Source organism: Pelophylax lessonae (assembly GCF_965119305.1).
Source record: "Pelophylax lessonae genome assembly, chromosome: 11".
In the NCBI taxonomy this organism is placed as follows: Eukaryota; Metazoa; Chordata; class Amphibia; order Anura; family Ranidae; genus Pelophylax; species Pelophylax lessonae.
In genome coordinates this window covers 209,255,764-209,274,910 of record NC_138778.1, presented here as the reverse complement: position 1 = coordinate 209,274,910, position 19,147 = coordinate 209,255,764, and the positions used below count along the sequence as shown (strand labels likewise).

At 46.0% G+C, this 19,147-nt stretch overlaps 1 protein-coding gene across 1 annotated transcript in view; it reads right to left on the bottom strand.

The window, feature by feature from the left end:
• The window catches only part of HELZ2 (helicase with zinc finger 2), an 82,685-nt gene that overhangs the window by 4,620 nt on the left and 58,918 nt on the right, over window positions 1-19,147 (bottom strand). The window contains exons 13-17 of the mRNA XM_082271525.1: window positions 17,868-18,009; window positions 13,089-13,205; window positions 6,154-6,346; window positions 4,676-4,810; window positions 2,626-2,838 (exon numbers count right to left, since the gene is read on the bottom strand). Coding sequence (XP_082127651.1) covers window positions 2,626-2,838; window positions 4,676-4,810; window positions 6,154-6,346; window positions 13,089-13,205; window positions 17,868-18,009 — 800 coding nt within the window. The remainder of the gene's footprint in view (window positions 1-2,625; window positions 2,839-4,675; window positions 4,811-6,153; window positions 6,347-13,088; window positions 13,206-17,867; window positions 18,010-19,147) is intronic.

Here is a 19,147-nt window from a genome sequence, read left to right as displayed (position 1 = left end):
AAAATGTAAAAATTTAATTTTTTTAACATTTTCGCCAATTTGTTTTATGCTACATATGTTTGGTAAAAAAAATTGCAAAAAGCGTATTTTTATTGGTTTGCGCAAAAGTTATCGCGTTTACTAACAAAGGGAAAGATTTTTGTCATTTTTGGTGGTTTTTTTTTTAACGGGTTTAAAGATTTTTAGGTGACAGGGTCTCTTTAATGAGACATGCTTGGTCTAAAAGACCCCCAATGTCTCCCCTGGGCTCCACTGAATGTATTGAAATTCCCATCTCATTCTAGCGGGGGACACAGAGGGGCTGACCGGGAAGTGATGTCATAGACATCGCTTTCCGGATCACAGCAAGAAGGGGAGGAGAGCAAACATGTGTGTTCCCCTTCCCTTCCACCCGCCAGCACCTGCCTTATCAGTCCCAGGCCCACAGATAGGCAAGTGGAGCCCAAGTACATTGGTGGGGCACGTGGGGGGGTTCGTTGCAGGCACTGGGGGTGTGTGGAGGCAATAGGGTGGCAGGACAGGCAGGAGTCTGCCTGTCACTTTTACATTCAATCCCAGTGGCTGTAGCCACTGGATTGTGTATGAAACATCCCGCTGTCTGATTCGTATGACTTACTGGCAGTGAAAGGGTTAAAGAGGGAGCAAAAACAGAGCAAACGGCTGCACCCTATGGCTAGGTTTACACATGTGACAATGCTTTCTGAGGCGGATTGCTTTTCAGAGGCATTTGACAGGCGGTGAGGAGGAGATATCGCTCCCTCACTGCCTATTTTAACCTTGTAAATGCCACAATGCAACAAGGTTTGATTTGGCATCAGCCTTTTGCAATCCCTTGGACAGAAGAGCTTAGACTGGGAGAGGAAGAAACCGCACAAGGCCCAAATCAGCTGTGCTGCAGCGCTCATGTGTCAACAAGGGACATTAACTGTTCACTTAGAGACAAGAAAAACAAGACCTGTAGGAAGTATTACTTACATATACCCAGTGAAGGGACTATCCTCATGTGATACACAGAGAATTAAAAAAAATCCTCCTTCATAAGTTGTACCTGTCTACCTGCAGTATCCTCTTTTCTACATCCATTTAATGTGCTGAATTTAAAAGCTTGTCTGAAATTTCAGAAAAAAGGGGGCAGAGAGCTGCAGTTACACTCTGCAGACCTCAGTGAGGAGAGCTCTGAGAGCTGATTGGAGGGAAGGGACACACCTCCTCGAAACAGTACACAGGAACAGTGCTGAGGCTGTCAATCTGCTGGAGGTCCTTCCCCTGTCACCTTTTATCTCTTGGTGTCAGGAAAACTTGTGAAAAGTGACCTATGCAGATAGCAGAGGAACGAAGCAGCAGACAGAACTGACACTTAAGCCCCGTACACACGTACCGATCGTCGGCCGAACGATCGGCCGTCTTTTGTCCCCGGGCTGTCGTGTCCGCTGAAAAGTGCAAAAGACTGCACACGAATTTTGTCCGCCAACAACAGCCGACTGCAGAAGTGATGTCATGTGATGGTTAACTTTCCCTGTGTTTTTTCTTTTCTGAGCATGCCCAATCTTGCAAATCTGCTGTCTGTCGGCCGAATTCTGTACTGACTGGCGAACAATCGGCCGTTCTGGTGTCGGCATACAAAAATTTTAATGCTTGCACGACAGATTCTGTTCGGCCGAAAGTGCGCTGTCGGCTGTCGGAAGCATCATACTAACAAGCCGAAAATCGGCCGATCGGTCGTCGGCCGAATCTTTTCGGCCGACAATCTGCACGTGTGTACGGGCCTTTAGTGCTTTTAATTGAGACAAGTACACACTATAGAGGAAACTGCTTTGTTCAAATTTCATGTCTGAGGTTTACAACCACTTTAACTGCATTGAAGAACTGCAAAGACTGTGCTATGTACCACAGCTGTCTAAATCTCAAAGGCGAATGGAAAGAAATACATATTGATTGGCAGGTAAAAAGTCCCCTTATATTTATCCATCTGTGTATTAAGCTGTCTGGAGCCTGCCATTAAAGTGTTACTAAACCCAGGAGCCTGCAGTCACTATATCTGGTCTCCCACAGAACACAGAAAATGGAAATGCAATTATTTTAGTAAATATAAACTTTTCTCATCAAAAATACCTTTTCTCATCAGCAGTATATAGCAGTCTTGTGACTTTTATCAGTGCCTGGTTAAAGCTTGTAGGAGGTGTTTTCATATTGCACTGGCTGTCCTATCAGGATGCAGGACCCCTGACCCTCTGTCTGGACAGTGCTGATTGGCCCTGTGCTGATGACATGCACTCTCCCGAGAAAAGAAAAAAAACTCTCTACCGGTAGCAATACAAACTAAACTGAGCATGTGCAGCCTGACTCCAGTAACTGTGTAATATCTGGACATGTTTTCGGGACAATGCACGAAAGGGAGGCTCTGTGCATACAAGCTCAAGCAGCCTTTTTACACAATGCAGAGGATTAACCCCTTAAGTTCCACAGCGAGTATAAAAAGCATGCTTTACTGCATATACAGACTGATTTTACTGTTGTGGGTTAAGTAACACTTTAAAGTCTAATGGTCATTTAATTGAGATATTGCAAAAAACTAAGAAGACATCTAACAAGGTAACAAAGACAACATAACATATCTATGCATACCGCTTCTTTGGCCTCTTCTAGGTTCGCCTTTGAGCTAATGTTCCCTTCTGCAGTGGTGACCATCAGGCTTTGCTCCTGCCCATTCACTTCCCCAAATAATATACGGTGGGACATTCGTGAAAAAAAGAGGCTGTTAGGCAGGTTCATCTGGGGGCTGGTACGGAGGCGATTATCATAAAATTCCCGAGATGGAAACGTGCAAATATCTAAATGCTGGAGATAAAGAAGACACAAAACTGGGGTTAGCTACAATGCACAGTCACAAATGTCCTCATCCCCAACACATACCCCCACCCCCTGGAATTTAATGGAGACGAAGATTTGTTTGTAGCAGTGGTGGCTGGTGCATTGGGGGCGCAGGGGCGCCGCCCCCCATCCATGAGTCCGGCCCCCTAATCTACATGCAGGGTGCTGGACGCATGGAGTTCAATTGGGTTTTTTTTTTTTTTTGAAGCACGTGATTAAAACCAGAGGCTCTAATAGGCTTCAGAAAAGGGTGGGCTCAGGACGCAGAGCACTGCGCCCTGAGCCCACCCAGTTGTGTGACAATAGCGAATGAATATTTGCTATTGTCACATGGATCCTCCTCCTGGCCAATCAGGAAGCGGGTCCTGAGACCCGTTTCCCGATTGGCCGAAAGGAGAAGCCATGCCATTGTCCCTAGAGAAGGAGGGAGGAGACACAGAATACTGAGGGGGAAGAAGCCACCGCTGCCGATGCTGCTGCCTGCCCTCCCTCCATATGTCCAGGCAGGGTGAGTGAGCCGGTGACTGGGGGGGGGGGGGTATGGTGTGCGGGCTGGTGTGGTCCGGGGGGGGGAGGTATGGTGTTGTGGTCCATCTGCTGCCATTAGGATAACAACCATGGCTCCCTCCAAAGATACAGTACAGTGAGTGAGCAGTTGTCACCCTAGGACAGGTAGAGTGTAATTCCCAGGATTACCAAAAAAAAAAAGTTTGTATAGCTACAATATACAGTATGAGTTTTTTGGTGTGGATATGTCTTCAAAAAAATCAGAGATATAAATACAAATTTAACATTTGAAGACTAGGCCTAATTCTGACACTGAATCTGCTTTTTTTTTTTTGCTAGAAAATGACTTAGAACACTGAGGATTTAGTCCCACCATTATCCAAATTATTGTTGGTACATTTATTTTTCCTTGCTCGCAAACTCATAGCACAGAGATGGCTGTCTCCTAGTCCCCCCACTTTCAGTGCCATCTTAAGAGCATTAAAGGGCCCCGGGCAATGCAGTGCACTGGGGCCCTGCCTACACAATGACCCACGAGAATAAAAATGCAAATTATCAATAAGGCGATATTTATTGGTACAGCAGTGCCAGGCTAATGACAGCTTCAAAGTTCGGCGACTGGGTCCGGTGATCACACACACGGACGGGAGTCAGACTCGCTTGTCCTGTGTGTTCCTCTTCCCGTGGAGGCGGACAGGCATTCCTGCAGTTGTGGGCTCCCCCCTCCATGGCCCAAGTGGCCTGACAGCACCGCAGGGCTACCAAGCTTGCCACCTGCTAAGTTTGGTGGCGGGATGCACACGGGAACCAGGACTAATGCTTGGCTGGGGCTGGGTCGCTGGGCAGGTGGGGCCTCCGAGCAACTTCCCAGCATGGCCATTCAGTAAAATGGCCCTACAATAGCGTAACACAGTCAATCCCATATTAGAAAGGGAAAAATGAATGTATCAGCATACAGGTTGCCTGAAGAAATATAAAAAGATACGGTCCTCCCCAGGAAAGAAAATCCCTCAATTCCCCTATCAACACAGTCAGTGCTGATGGGGGAATCCCTCCCACAGAGCCCTTGTGTTCTCCCAGCGGAGGGAAGGAGGGATGGGGTGATCGGTTGCGGGTGGGCATCCCATAGCCTCCAATGCCTATCCAAGTTATTAACCCTCAATAAATATCAAGTCACGGACTCTGGAGTGCCTGTGAAAATTCGGTGTGCCTGGCTGTGCAGGAGTGGGGGATCCTGTTCATCTGCAAGCTCCTAAGGGGGTGCACTACATACATAAGATACAGACATGCTTCTTACCATACGATACTGAGTGTCCAGAAACAGCGCCCTGTCCTCATACCTCTCGAACAGCGAACGATCCGTTTTAAGAAGTTTACAAACTTCATTTATTACTACAGGGCGAAGCTGACGATGGTCCCCAATCAGCACAATCTGGGACAAAAAACAAGAAAAAAAAAAGATTAACTTTCACTGTTTTTGAAGGACTTAAACTTTTTCGGCTTTTTCCCCCCTTTATTTTCACCTGTTGATCCTGCCACTAACACCTACTCAGCATAATGTACCTTTGAAGGAGCAGCTTTGTCTTTTCACTAACATAAATGGAGGTGTTTTGTAGTTCCCAGAGATAGCTGGTAATGGTATAACTCAGAAGAATGCAGCAAAGGCAGAAAGGACTGGAAGTTATCACTTACAAGATTTCTGAAAGGATCAAGGTTTTTGTTGCAGGTCACAGTCAGGTGCAATGGAAGACTTTTATTGAAGTAATGCAATACCAGTTCACAACAAACACTGTGGGAAGGCTGCCCAACTGGGAAAACTCAGGGTTTTCAATAATGTGAAGAGAGCAAGTTTCAGCGGGACTGACAGCTTTTGTGAAGAGAACAGAATGAGGCCTTGCTATCTCTTGCCCAAGCGGGACGATAACCAAAAAAATCTACCCTACGCTTTCCTTCCTTGTCAGGAACCTTTCCCTAGTACTGTCCCTATTAAGTTGGGTACCTTTGCCTGCACTACGTACTTGCAAAAAGCGTGCCAAGCCTGGGAGCTAGGGCTTTAAATAGGTTCTGCATGACCCAAGATGGCTACCAGAATCACATTGGGGGGCAGCATCCAACCACATTGCTTTCCTAGTGACCCAGGAAACCATAGAGGAACCATGTTCTTCTTGACTTCCTCTCCAGCTTCATGGCTGGGATGAATGAGCGCCGCCTGTAGTGGAGAAAGTAGACTGCACCTGCCTACCCAGAGGTCACAGCCCAACACACAACAAACTGCAATGCCCTTTTTTTTCTGTTTTTAATACATCAACTTCAAGAACAACATTTTTACTTGCTTCCCAATATATCCCTCCCTGTTTCAGATGCCATAGTAATGGGATAATCAATGTTATTCACATAACCTGTCAGTGGTCAGAAAATTTCAGCTGATCAGTGTATATTGGCTTTGGCCTTTAGCTTCTGAATGGCTCACTAGTTCAGTCTGTCAAAATATTACCAGTGTGCTCCCTGGTTTCAGAAACCCCTCATTCGCACAGATGGGAGCAAAAGAGGGAGATGGCACAGCCTAAAACATGGTGATAAGATGCTGCTGTCCTAACCCAGAAGTCATGTGGGAGGTCTGCTGAAGGCAGCTGCACTGGATTTCAAAAGTATAGCTCAAAGCCCATTCCCAGGCAAATTAGTTTTCCCCTCAATCCCACCCACTTCTGTCCCAATATTATTATTTTTTACCAAAAATACCCTATTTGCAGCACAGCCCATGGCGTTTCCACTTACCGACTGTACACCTTTGTGGCTGACAAGTGGCACAAGAGACTCCGGCTCGGTGCACATCCCGCACTCGTCAATGACCACCTGCGTGATAGGCACCTCTGTCAGCATATTACTGGAAGATGCCACGCAGGTACACAAGATGATGTCATGATGTTTCAGCTCCTCTTTGCGGGCAGCAGATATCAGGCCCTTGTACCTGAAACAGGAAGAATAAGACACAAATTAACATCTTCAAAAGGGCAATAGGGTTGATCTACTAAAATTGGAGAGTGCAAAATCTGGCGCAGCTCTACATAGAAACCAATCAGCTTCCAAAAATGAATCGAACAAGCTGAAGTTAGAAGATGATTGGCTACCATGCACAGCTGCACCAGATTTTGCACAATCCAGTTTGAGTAAATCAAACCCAATGTAAGTATAGCGTGCTCCCTAAGGGGCCACTAGTGAAAGGTGATCCCCCACCCTGCACAGCCAGGCCCACCGAAGTTCCACAGACTCACTTAAGACAGGAAACAGTCCAGCAACTTTGTTTTTTGTATTTTATTAGGGGATAATATACTTGGATGGGGATGGGATAATTATGGGATGTCCACTTGACTGGAACAAACTTATTTAGGGGCACTTCAACTATATACACTATCTGTATACACTTGCTTGCACAAACAACACAGACCCATAGGTGTACATAGCCTATTGCATTACGGTGTGCACCCAAAAGCTCAAACAGACATGCCTTTCTCTGCTGCCAAGCCGCTTCTTGTTTATTCACAAACTGAAGCATAAAAAACACAGTTTACTATGCTTCAGCTGTGAATGAACACAGTGAGTGAGTGGGATCACTGTGTTCATTTAGAAAAGGAAGCCCCCCCACTCTCCATCTCCATCCTGAAACATCCCCTGCAGCAGCTGGGGGGGGGGGGGGGAGTAGGGAAGCCAGATGCACTGTGGGGCAGGAAGGCCAACGTGGGGGAATCAGCACTGCACCTAGTGATTAGGGTGTGCACACCTGGCATACCCCCTGCGCACGCCTATGCACAGACCCAGCAGGAACAGGGTTTCATGGATCTGGCAAAGCACTCAGCCAGTTAACGCAAAAAGCCCTTTACAGGCAGGCACAGCAGGCCCCTTTGGTGTACAGAGAAAAGTCCAGTCTTCAGCTACATTCCTCTGGTTACTGATCCCAGCACCACAACTTCAGGCACTGCTAGCCCGCCTGGCTACAGCTGCCTCTCTCACTAGCTACTTCCCACAGTCCTCTCAGACTGCCCACTCGGCTGTCTTCTCTCTGGACATCTCCTGGATGTGCTGGCTGGCTCCTGCTGTCCTCACTCTTGCTCCAGTGCCTCTAGACAGGACTCTGCTGTGTGTATTGAGAGGATCCCTCCAGTACCTGAGCCCCAGGCCTGAGTTCACATCCCAGTTTAGGGGGCTATCCTCAAGGGCCACGACAGCCTCCTCAGCACTCCATCTCCAGCTTCCACCCAGGCCCGTCGCGTCAAAGCAGGCAAAACAAGCAATTGCTTGGTGCCCCCAGCTGGCCTGGGGCCCCAAGACCCAAGACACAGACTGACATTATCCCAAAAACACAAACGCTGCGGCCGCACGCCACGCCTCACACACACAGGCCGGCCTTACAACACACAGGCGGCCTGTGACAGGCCGGCGGAGGGACGGACAGCGGAGGAGCGGCATGACGTCACGCGGCGTCGACTCGCTAGGGGGAGAGTGTGTGCGGCGGCGGAGCGCATCTGCGCAGTGCGCACCAGCCCTGCCCCAGCCTAGGCGGCCTAAAGCGCGCGCGGGAGTGGCGCCACCCTACCAGGCCCGCAAACTTCGCCAGAGAGAGAGACACACCACGAGTCATCACATCCTCCTTACACACGTGGACCGGACCAGGCCAGCGACAGGTATGATCACACTGACAGTCTGTCACCCCATTTTTTCGTGCAAAAATTGGATGTTAATGTGAGTGTATGTGTGTGTGTAAGTATGTTAGATTTAGTTATTGTGCACTTTTTAATGTATATTTGATTTTATGGTACTGTAGTGTTTTTTGCAAATGTTCAATTGTTGAAAATGTTCAAATTTCAAATATTTTTTCAAACAGTATTTGCACTGTACTCATTTTTTATTTATATAAAGTGTGGGTGAACTTAAACTGTATGGCTATGCTGTGGTTCCTGTAGGCTTTGCGTGTGTGCGGGGGGCCTCCATGTCCATTTTGCTTGGGGCCCCCAAATTCCTTCAAACGGCCCTGCTTCCACCTGACTCCACACTGCCCCTGCTGGCCCGGCTCTGAGTATTTAATCACTTGCCGACCGCCGCACGACTATATACTGCGGCAGTCAGCCCCCTACAGGCAAAGTGAAGTAGGGGTACGTCACTCGCCCATGAGCCTGTAGGGGGCGAGCGCGCGCCACTGGCAGCGCGCTTCCGGCCCCGCTCGTTCCCTGCCTAGCCAGCGCATGTGACCGGCGGCTCCGATGTTCGCCGGCCACTCGCGATCTCCCTCAGGAGAGGGAGAAGGACAGACGGCTGATGTAAACACAGCCGTCTGTCATTCTCCCTGAAGTAATGACAGAGGCTATGAGATCCTGCTATGTAGGATCGTATGTCTATGTGATTACTTCACTAGCCAGGCCCTCTAACAGTTAGAATCACGCCCCTAGGGACACACTTAACCCCTTGATCACCAATAAAGTTAACCCCTTCCCGGTCAGTGTCATTTTTACAGTAATAGTGCATATTTTTAGCACTGATTACTGTAGTAATGTCACTGGTACCCCCAAAAGTGTCAAAAATATCAGTCAGGGGTCCGATCTGTCCGCCGCAATGTCGCAGTCCCGCAAAAAAAATCGCAGATCGCCGCCATTACTAGTTTAAAAAAAACAGTAAAAATGACATAAATCTTTCCCGTAGTTAGTAAACGCAATAACTTTTGCGCAAACCAATCAAAATACGCTTATTGCAATTTGTTTTACCAAAAATATGTAGCAGAAAACAATTTGGCCTAAAATGTTAAAAAATTTAGATTTTTAATTTTTTTTTTTGAGAATTTCATATAAAAAAAATGTGAAAAATATTGTTATTTTTTCAAAATTGTCGCTCTTTTTTTGTTTATAGCGCAAAAAATAAAAATCGCACAGGTGATCAAATACCACCAAAAGAAAGCTCTGTTTGTGGGGAAAAAAGGGTGTGAATTTCATTTGGGTACAGCATCGCACAACCGCGCAATGGTCCATTAAAATCACGCAGGGCCGAATCGCAAAATAGGGCCTGGTCATTGAGCAGTCAAATCCTCTGGGGCTTAAGTGGTTAGAGAGGACAACCCCCTGCCAGCCCATTAGCTAGGCATTGGCTGGAGCCTTCCTCAGTACTCCAGGCAGCTCTTCCTAACCTCCCTCCCATTCTTCTGGAAGCTTCCCCAAGGTTCCAGCAAGCAGGGGGAGGTCTCAGAGGTGCTGCCTGATGAGTCATCCAGCCTCCCTGAGTCACTCACCATGACCCAGATTAAACACATGCTTGGTTGCTAGCACATTCTAGCACACTAGAGGGTGCTACATAAGCAAAGGGGAGGTAGAAGTGTTGGGAACCAATCAGAAGCCATCCCAGCATTCAGAACAATTAAATTTGATTTACCGATTGGTTGCATTTGCATTACCTCTACACATAAACCTCTGCACTATATGGTAGGAACACCAAAAACAAATATTGGTTTTTGATTGGCGCTGGAAGAGCCGACTCAACTGCCAGTATATACTTTTAGAGAATTCTGTAGTAAAATTATCTTGCTGACATTAATGTCTTTGGCCCTCCTACAAGGGTATAACAAAGATTTGGTGTTAGATTAATTCCACTTTAGGTGCTAGGCTGCTTCCAGTCTATGAAGAGTAGAACATTTTTTTCTGCATCCCCCTGGGACTCAAGGCAGGTGTCCTTTTTGCAACCTGGCATAATCAAAGCAAGAGAATAGCTAATTTTGCCTTTTTTGGTTCTTCTGAAATGTTGCATTTAGATCTGTACTGTCACCATTTGCAATTTAGGATTTCTGTTTCAATATGTTTATTGTTTTGAAAATGAACAAAAAAATTAAAGTAAGCTTAGGAATAGCCCGTGCAGGTGCTAAATCATGGTTACATATTACAAAGCGCAATAAAGAGTGTAGTTATGTCAATTGAAGTGGTTGTTAAGCCACTGAGTGTTCTTTCTACAATCCCCTCTGTTATAGTAAATGATGTGCCCCAGCGTATGTGGTTAAATCACATGTGCCCTGGTGTATGTGGTTTAAATGATGTGCCCCAGTGCATGTGTTTTTTTTTTTTTAAAATAAGCCGCTATATACCTTTTTCATATCGCCGCTCGGTGCTCACGTGACCAGTCGCCTCTCTCCTCTCTTGATTTGACAGCTATAGCAGATGGTGCTGACATCAGCCAGGAGGAGCAGAGAAGCAGGAGAGTGGCGGGCGGTCACGTGAGTGCCGAGCGGCACTACGAAAAAGGTTTACGGCGCCTTTTTTTTAAAAAAAAAAACACATACACTGGGGCAAATCATTTACTATACCAGAAGGGATTGTAGAAAGAACACTCAGTTATGATAGCAGCAGGAGGGGAGGGCTGGGGAGCGGGCGGAGCTGACAGTCAGGCAGGGGGGAGATGAGGACAGAGGAAAGCTGCGGATGATGGAGGCATGTAAACTGACCACAATGTCAGGGCTCAGCAGCCATGATGAACCATGGTCAGTTTACAGGGGGGAGGGCAGAACCAGGCAGGATCAGCCAGGTATTTTATATGATACAGGGGGCCAAATTACACAGCAAAAGCACTGTGCTGTTGTTCATGCTTTAAAGAAACAGGATCCATTTTTTTTTTTTTTTGGGTTACAAACACTTTAAGAAAAAGAGATTCTGGAACATGGGGATGTTAATAAAACACTGAAAATGCAAAAATGCCATGCCCCCAAAACCAACTCACAGTCATCGGGGTGAGGGCTCTTCTCCTGCAACCAACCCCGCCTGGGCGGAGACTGTGTGAGATTAGAAAGAATGAGTAATGGAGAGAAGAAAAGAGCACAGACAAGAGAAAGGAGTAGGGAGGGGGTGGTTCAAACTTGGAGACCCTGGGGGGAGCGGTCAAACAAGGCCTGAACAGGGTGGTTGGCAGAGATGTATAGTAACTAAGTAGAACTACTTCACTACTGTACTTAATTACCGAAAGGCGGTATCTGTACTTTCCTAGAGTAGAATTTTTTTCTCCTACTTCCACTTTTACTTCACTACATTTTTTCAATAATTTCAATACTTCTACTCCAGTATTTTTTTTTTGTACTGCATAGTTACTCGTTACAATTATAAAAATTACCACTGCCAGAACAGTAGATGGCAGGTTTCATGAAGCTCAAAACATGTGTATTATCAGCGCATACTAAAATAAATGCTACTGTATGTATAAATAAAAGCTGCATTTGAAATAATAAAAAACAATATGATGTTCAAACTTTTGACTTCTTTCTTTAATAACTACATAACACAGTACTTGTACTTTTACTTTCAGTACTTGAGTAGCAATTTTTTTCTCAAAACTACTGGTACTTTTACTTTCAGTACTTGAGTAGCAAAATTTTTAAAAAAACTACTTGCAATACTTAAGTACAAAAAATGTTGAATACTTTAGTACTTCTACTCAAGTCACTTTTTGATTGAGCACTTCCACTTCTACTCAAGTCACTTTTTGGTCGAGCGCTTGTACTTTTACTCAAGTATGGGTTTTGAGTACTTTATACAACTCTGCTGGTTGGAGTGAAGGAAATTCATAAGAGATCCATGATTCCCAGATCTTGATAAACTTGGCATGTGAATGATTCACAATACTGGGCATTTGTTCATGAATCATCATTGTGGTCAGGTGCATATTTACCCCCTGGAAGGCTACATTTTGGGTCTTCTCGGCTAAACGGGCCAATTTCTGCTGTGATGCATATTGGCCGGGAATTGAACAGTGTAATAGGGCCAGCCTGGCGGCCCTGCGGATCGTTATATAAGGGTCTGGAGTAAGCCAAAAACCCTGGACCAGAACCTCACTAGTCTTGGGCAGGATGCAATTTAGGATTTCAAGCACGATTCATGGATTGTATGATTCTCTGTAGGATGGATGATTCGGCATGCACATATAGAGGTGATTAAAACAAGATCTAAGTGTGTTTATCACCAATAAAGACATTGTTTCATCACAGTCAGGATCCCCTAATATTTATTTTATACTATATGTGAAGGGGGGGGGGGGTGGAAACATTGGGTTGCTTTGTAATCAGAGATGTATAGTAACTAAGTAGAACTACTTCACTACTGTACTTAAGTACCGAAAGGCGGTATCTGTACTTTACTAGAGTAGAATTTGCTTCTCCTACTTCCACTTTTACTTCACTACATTTTTTCGATGATTTCAATACTTCTACTACGACATTTTTTTTTTGTGCTGCATAGTTACTCGTTACAATTATAAAAATTACCACTGCCAGAACAGTAGATGGCAGATTTCATGAAGCTCAAAAAAATGTTTATAATGTCATGTGTACTTTTGACTTCTTTTGACTTCTACTTTAATAAACTTTTGACTTCTTTCTTTAATAACTACATAACACAGTACTTGTACTTTTACTTTCAGTACTTGAGTAGCAAAATTAAAAAAAAAAACTACTTGCAATACTTAAGTACAAAAAATGTTGAATACCTTAGTACTTCTACTCAAGTCACTTTTTGTTCGAGCACTTGTACTTTTACTCAAATATGGGTTTTCGAGTACTTTATACAACTCTGTTTGTAATGGACACAACATCTTAACAGAGGTGAGTGCAAAGGAGTTGAAAGAGAGGGACAGGAAAACACAGAACACAGTGAAAGAAGATGTATGAGATACAAGTAACCCCTTCTGTTTTTCCTTACATATCTATGTCCTCTTGGCTCATCTCTTCTCCGTTACGGATTCTTTGGTCCATGTCTCGAATTTGTTTGCTGTAGGGTTTTGAGGGCTCCCGGATCAAGTGATGCAGGGTAATAGGTCTGTTTGGACAGACAACCATCAGTCACCTTGCAGAACATTTTAACCTGAGCACTAAGCCCTAATGGCTACAGAACTTACATCCTCTAGAATTTGGAGAGCATTACAATCATTTATATCCAACATCCTGTAAAACAGCCTTACAGACTCTTTATAGTAATATAGCCTCCAAATGTTATAAGGGGCTACACGCTTAAAGCTGTATTAAACCTAAAAACAAATATTTTATTATATTGTTAAAAGTATATATCTTGCATGTCAAATCCAAATCTCTACAGTCATAGTATCCCCGTCCCACAGGACCCGCTAATGATGGAAAACCACAGCTGCTTGCAGTGCTCACATGGCTGGAGGAGATGTAGGAAGTTCTGGGACCCCTGTGAACCAGCTTGGAGCGCAGGCATGGGTAGAGGCCAGAAGTTGTGTCAGCTTGGGGACGGATTGCCTATACATGTCTATACATCTCCTCCAGCCCCGTGAGCACCACAAGCGGCCATGGGTTTCCATCTTCAGTGGGTCCCGCGGGATTGGGATACTATAACCATGCAGATTTGATTTGACATGCGAGATATGTACTTTTAACATGTGAGTTGTTATAACATTTTTTAATAAACTGTTTGCCCACTTAGATAGAGCTTCCCTGTCTTTCTATACTGGGGTCACACAAGAGCGGTGGGGTAAACAGCGATTCAGATAGGAATCATACCACGTTCCTGTTCAAATCACATGAGATTTTTTGCACTGCAATTTGAGCCCATTTATTTTGTATGGGCTCAGATCGTACCGAGAAGTTATCCGTGCTCAGTATCAGGGAAGACTTGAGCGAAAGTATCGGTACTCGTACTCGCCAGGAAAAACGGTATCAATACAACTCTAATTTTTGGTTTTGGGTTTAATACCCCTATAAAATCTTGCAGAGCATTAAATTCTCCAGCATTCAACAGTCTGAAAAGATGGAAATCCAGTCCTGCATAATTCTATTCTATTTTGAAGTTATCGGTACTCAGCATCGGCAAAGACTTGACCAAAAGTATCGGTACTCGTACTCGCCAGTACAAAAGGTATCAATACCACTCTAATTTTTGGTTTTGTGTTTAATACCACTATAAAATCTTGCAGAGTATTAAAGCGGAGTTCCAGCCATTCACTCACCTGTCCAACGGTCCAGCGATGCGGCCGCCCGAAGCCTCGATCCTCTCCCTCGGCGCCGGCATCACTGCTGTGGGCACCCGGCTGTGACAGTTTGCGGCTTCACAGCCGGGTACCCACTGCGCATGCGCGAGTTGATTGGCCGGCAATCTTCTGGGACCTCTGACGTGTCCCAGAAGATTGCAGGGAGGGAGGGGGAGAGGAGAACTTCCGTTCAGGGCGTCGCGGCTCTCCGAGCGGAAGTGGGAGCGGGTACCTGTAAAAACTAGGTACCCGCTCCCCCCCCCCCAAAAAATGACATGCCAAAAGTGGCATGTCAGGGGGTCAGGACTCCCTAAAGCGGAAGTTCCAATTTTGGGTGGAACTCCGCTTTAAATTCTCCAGCTTTCAACAGTCTGAAAAGATGGAAATCCTGTCCTGTATAATTCTATTCTATTTTGAAGTTATCAGTACTCAGTATCGGTGAAGACTTGACCGAAAGTATCGGTTCTCGTACTCGCCAGTACAAAAGGTTTCAATACAACTCTAATTTTTGGTTTTGGGTTTAATACCACTATAAAATCTTGCAGAGTGCTAAATTCTCCAGAATTCAACAGTCTGAAAAGATGGAAATCCTTTCCTGCATAATTCTATTCTATTTTGAAGTTATCCGTGCTCAGTATCGGCGAAGACTTGACCAAAAGTATCGGTACTCGTACTCGCCAGTAAAAACGGTATCAATACAACTCAAAATTTTGGTTTTGGGTTTAATACCGCTATAAAAAATTGCAGAGCATTAAATTATCCAGCATTCAAAAGTCTGAAAAGATGGAAGTTACTGGTTTCAAACTCAGGTGGGAACTTTAATATACATATATGTAAATGGTATGACTGGCTCTTTTACATGTTGACAAATTGTATTGTAATGGTAGCAGTGGCGTAGCGTGGGGGGTGCAGGGGGGGCCACTGGCACCGGGCGCAACATTTAGGGGGGCGCATCCCACGCCCGCAATCGGCGGGATCAAAGTGTCCCTTTATTCTGAAGTTGCCCGTCCGGCGCCCGCCCGCACTCTTGGCTCAGTGGCCGCCGCTTTGTGCAAGACGAGCGGCGGACCGCTGAAGGTGTCATGCGGCCAGGGGGGCGGGGCTGGTCGTGGATGAAGATGCCAGTCTGTGGCTCGGTGCATGTGCAGCACCGCTTCAGGAGTCTCCCCCTGCTGTCCGGCCGGCCACAGACATGCTGTCTCTCCCCTCCTCGAGTCGCCAGTGTATTGGCACAGTACAAGGTAAGTGATGTCTTGCCTGCCCCCAGGGCCCAGGGAAGTGGGGGGGGGGGGGTGTCAGTGTAGTAGGGGGGTCAGCACAGGTGTCAGTGCAGGGGAAGTGGACATGGGAGGGAGGGAGGGGGCGGGGTCAGTGTAGGTGTCAGTGTATGGGGGGGTCAGTGTATGTGGGAATGTAAGGGGGTCAGTATAGGTGTCAGTGTAGCTGTCAGTGCACGGGGGGGGGTCAGTGTAGAGGAGGGTGTGTCAGTGTAGGGGGGTCAGCATAGGTGTCAGTGTAGGTGTCAGTGTATGGGGGGGGATCAGTGTAGGGGGGGTCAGTGTATGTGGAAATGTAGGGGTGTCAGTGTAGGTGGGTCAGTATAGGTGTCAGTGTATGAGGGGGTCAGTATAGCTATTAGTGTAGGGGTCATTGTAGTGGGGGTCAGTGTATGTGGAAATGTAGGGGGGAGTCAGTGTAGGGGGTCAGTGTATGTGGGAATGTAAGGGGGCCAGTGTAGGTGTCAGTGTATGGGGGGGGGGGTTCGGTGTAGAGGAGGGTGTGTCAGTGTAGGGGGGTCAGCATAGGTGTCAGTGTAGGTGTCAGTGTATGGGGGGGGGATCAGTGTAGGGGGGTCAGTGTATGTGGGAATGTAAGGGGGTCAGTATAGGTGTCAATGTAGCTGTCAGTGTACGGGGGGGTCAGTGTAGGTGTCAGTGTATGGGGGGGGGGTCAGTGTAGAGGAGGGTGTGTCAGTGTAGGGGGGTCAGCATAGGTGTCAGTGTAGGTGTCAGTGTATGGGGGGGGGATCAGTGTAGGGGGGTCAGTGTATGTGGGAATGTAAGGGGGTCAGTATAGGTGTCAATGTAGCTGTCAGTGTACGGGGGGGGGGGGTCAGTGTAGGTGTCAGTGTATGGGGGGGTCAGTGTAGAGGAGGGTGTGTCAGTGTAGGGGGGTCGGCATAAGTGTCAGTGTAGGTGTCAGTGTATGGGGGGGGGGGATCAGTGTAGGGGGATCAGTGTATGTGGCAATGTAGGGGTGTCAGTGTATGTGGCGGTCAGTGTAGGGGGGTCAGTATAGGTGTCAGTGTATGGGGGAGGTCAGTGTAGGGGGGTTCAGTATAGCTATTAGTGTAGGGGGTCAGTGTATGTGAAAATGTAGGGGGAGTCAGTGTAGGGGTCAGCGTATTGGGGGTCAGTGTATGTGGGAATGTAAGGGGGGTCAGTATAGGTGTCAGTGTAGCTGTCAGTGTAGGGGGTGTCAGTATAGGTGTTAGTGTAGGGGTCAGTGTGTAGGGGGGTCTGTATAGGTGTCAGTGTAGGGGGTGTTAGTGTATGGGGGGTCAGTGTATAGAAATGTAAGGGGGAGTCAGTGTATGGGGGGTCAGTGTATGCGTCAGTGTAGTGGGGGTAAGTGAAGGGGGGTCAGTGTAGGTGTCAGTGTATGGGGGGGTAGGTCTGTGTAGTGGTCTAGTAGGTTTGTGTAGGGGGCGCAAATGACTTGCCTTGCCCCGGGTGCTGACAACCCACGCTACGCCACTGAATGGTAGCATTGATGGATCATTACAAGGTATTGTAAATTTGCAAATTTAAAATGAGATTTTATCACAATGTCAACAGAATATCCAAAATTAAAAAAGACGTATATAAAATCCCTGTCTGTTTTTCCTTGCCAGTAATACATTTTCCAGAATTGATCTGCTTGGGGTCTTAACACAGAACAAACAAGCATCATGCAATATGATCCAAAAGCAGATTACTGCTGTGTTGTGTGTGACACACTTAGGCCCCTTTCACACACAGTAGTCTGTCGGCGGACTCCGTTTTTCTCAGCGGGGGAACGATCCGCCGATCCCCCGCTGAGCAGGCGGATGACAGCTCTGTCTCCACGCTGTGTGCAGAGACAGAGCTGTCAGGTCCCCGCTGTTCACTATGGGGGAATCGGATGAGAAAGAACCGCCGATCCGCTGGACGGATGGAAAATAGGGTTTCCATTCGTCCAGATTTGACGGACCGGATCGGATCGGATGTCAGCGGACATGTCTCCGCTGACATCCAATGCCCCATAGAGATGCATGGGGCATCCGATCAGATCTACCTGAATGGTCCGCTAGTGTGAAAGGGGCCTTACTCTCTAGAATAGAATCTTTATGGGTTAACCCCTGCAACCTCCTATTTCTATCCTTGTGATTGTGTTACAGCGTACCTTTGATGGTGTTGAGGCTAAAATCCTTACTACCACTGGTGCCATGACTGTTCCCCCAGACCACTTACCTCAATGTGTCATTGGGCTTCCCTTCTCGGAGATATCCGGTAACTTTGAGATTGCTTCCAGGATAGGGAAACTCACTCAGCTCCATCTGTTCGCTGTACACACGCACTGGTTGGAGTTTGTCACGTAGTGGGAGTAGCATTTCTGAAAAATATAAGGAATAGCAGAGTAATTAATGTAAACAGGTGGTGATTAATATAGCATTTACTAGACATGTGCATGACCAAAAAAATGTGTTTAATTTCGTTTAGATTAATAACCACTTTTGGACCGGAAGGATTTGCCCCCTTAAATGACCAGGCCATTTTTTGCGATTTGGCACTGTGTTACTTTAATGGACAATTGAGCAGTTGTGCGACGCTGTACCCAAAATAAATGGATGTCCTTTTTTCCAATAAATAGAGCTTTCTTTTGGTGGTATTTGATCACCTCTGCGATTTTTATTTTTTGCGCTCTAAACAAAAAAAAAGCGTTGATTCTTATATATAAAACATATTTTTTACATTCTGCTATATGACATTCCCACCCAAAAAAATTTAAAATCAAATTTTTCATCATTTTAGGCCAATTTGTATTCTGCTACATATTTTTGGTAAAAAAAAAATATCGCAATAGGCGTATTTTAATTGGTTTGCGCAAAAGTTATCACGTGTACACGCTAGGGGAAAGTTTTATGTTATTTTTATGGGTTTACAACAGCTGCCAGTCCTTCTCTCTCAGCGGGGAGCGATCGTGCGTGGCCAACGGCAATCGTGGCCGCCGGCCCCGTGCATCGGCATCCCCCCGCAGCGGGGGTGGGAGCGCGCCGCTGGCAGCGTGTGCTCGCCCCCTAACACCAGGCGCTCGACCAAGGTAGTACAACATCGGTTCGCGCAGGGGGGCTGCCTTCCGCAGTAAAACTGCGGCGGGCGGTCCTTAAGCGGTTAATCTAGTTATTTTGTTTTGTTAAATTCGGTTGATTCGTTCAATTTGTGCTTGGAATTCATTCTATGTATTTTTCAAATTTTCTTCAAATTTACCGATTTTTTCTCTATTAGAAACGTTTGAATCGTTAAATTTCAAATGAGTCGAATCGATTTCAGATTTTTTTTTTCGGTTCGAATGCGGCAGCCCAGTAACCAAACATCTGATTGTTATTTATACACATTGATCCTGCTTGTATTAATAATATGTTTATTCAAAATATGCAAAGTGTTCTAATAAATAAAAGTAGTAACTTACTTTCTTCATTTTACTATGTACAATACTGTGCAGAAGTATTAGCCAGCTGAAAAAAAATAAT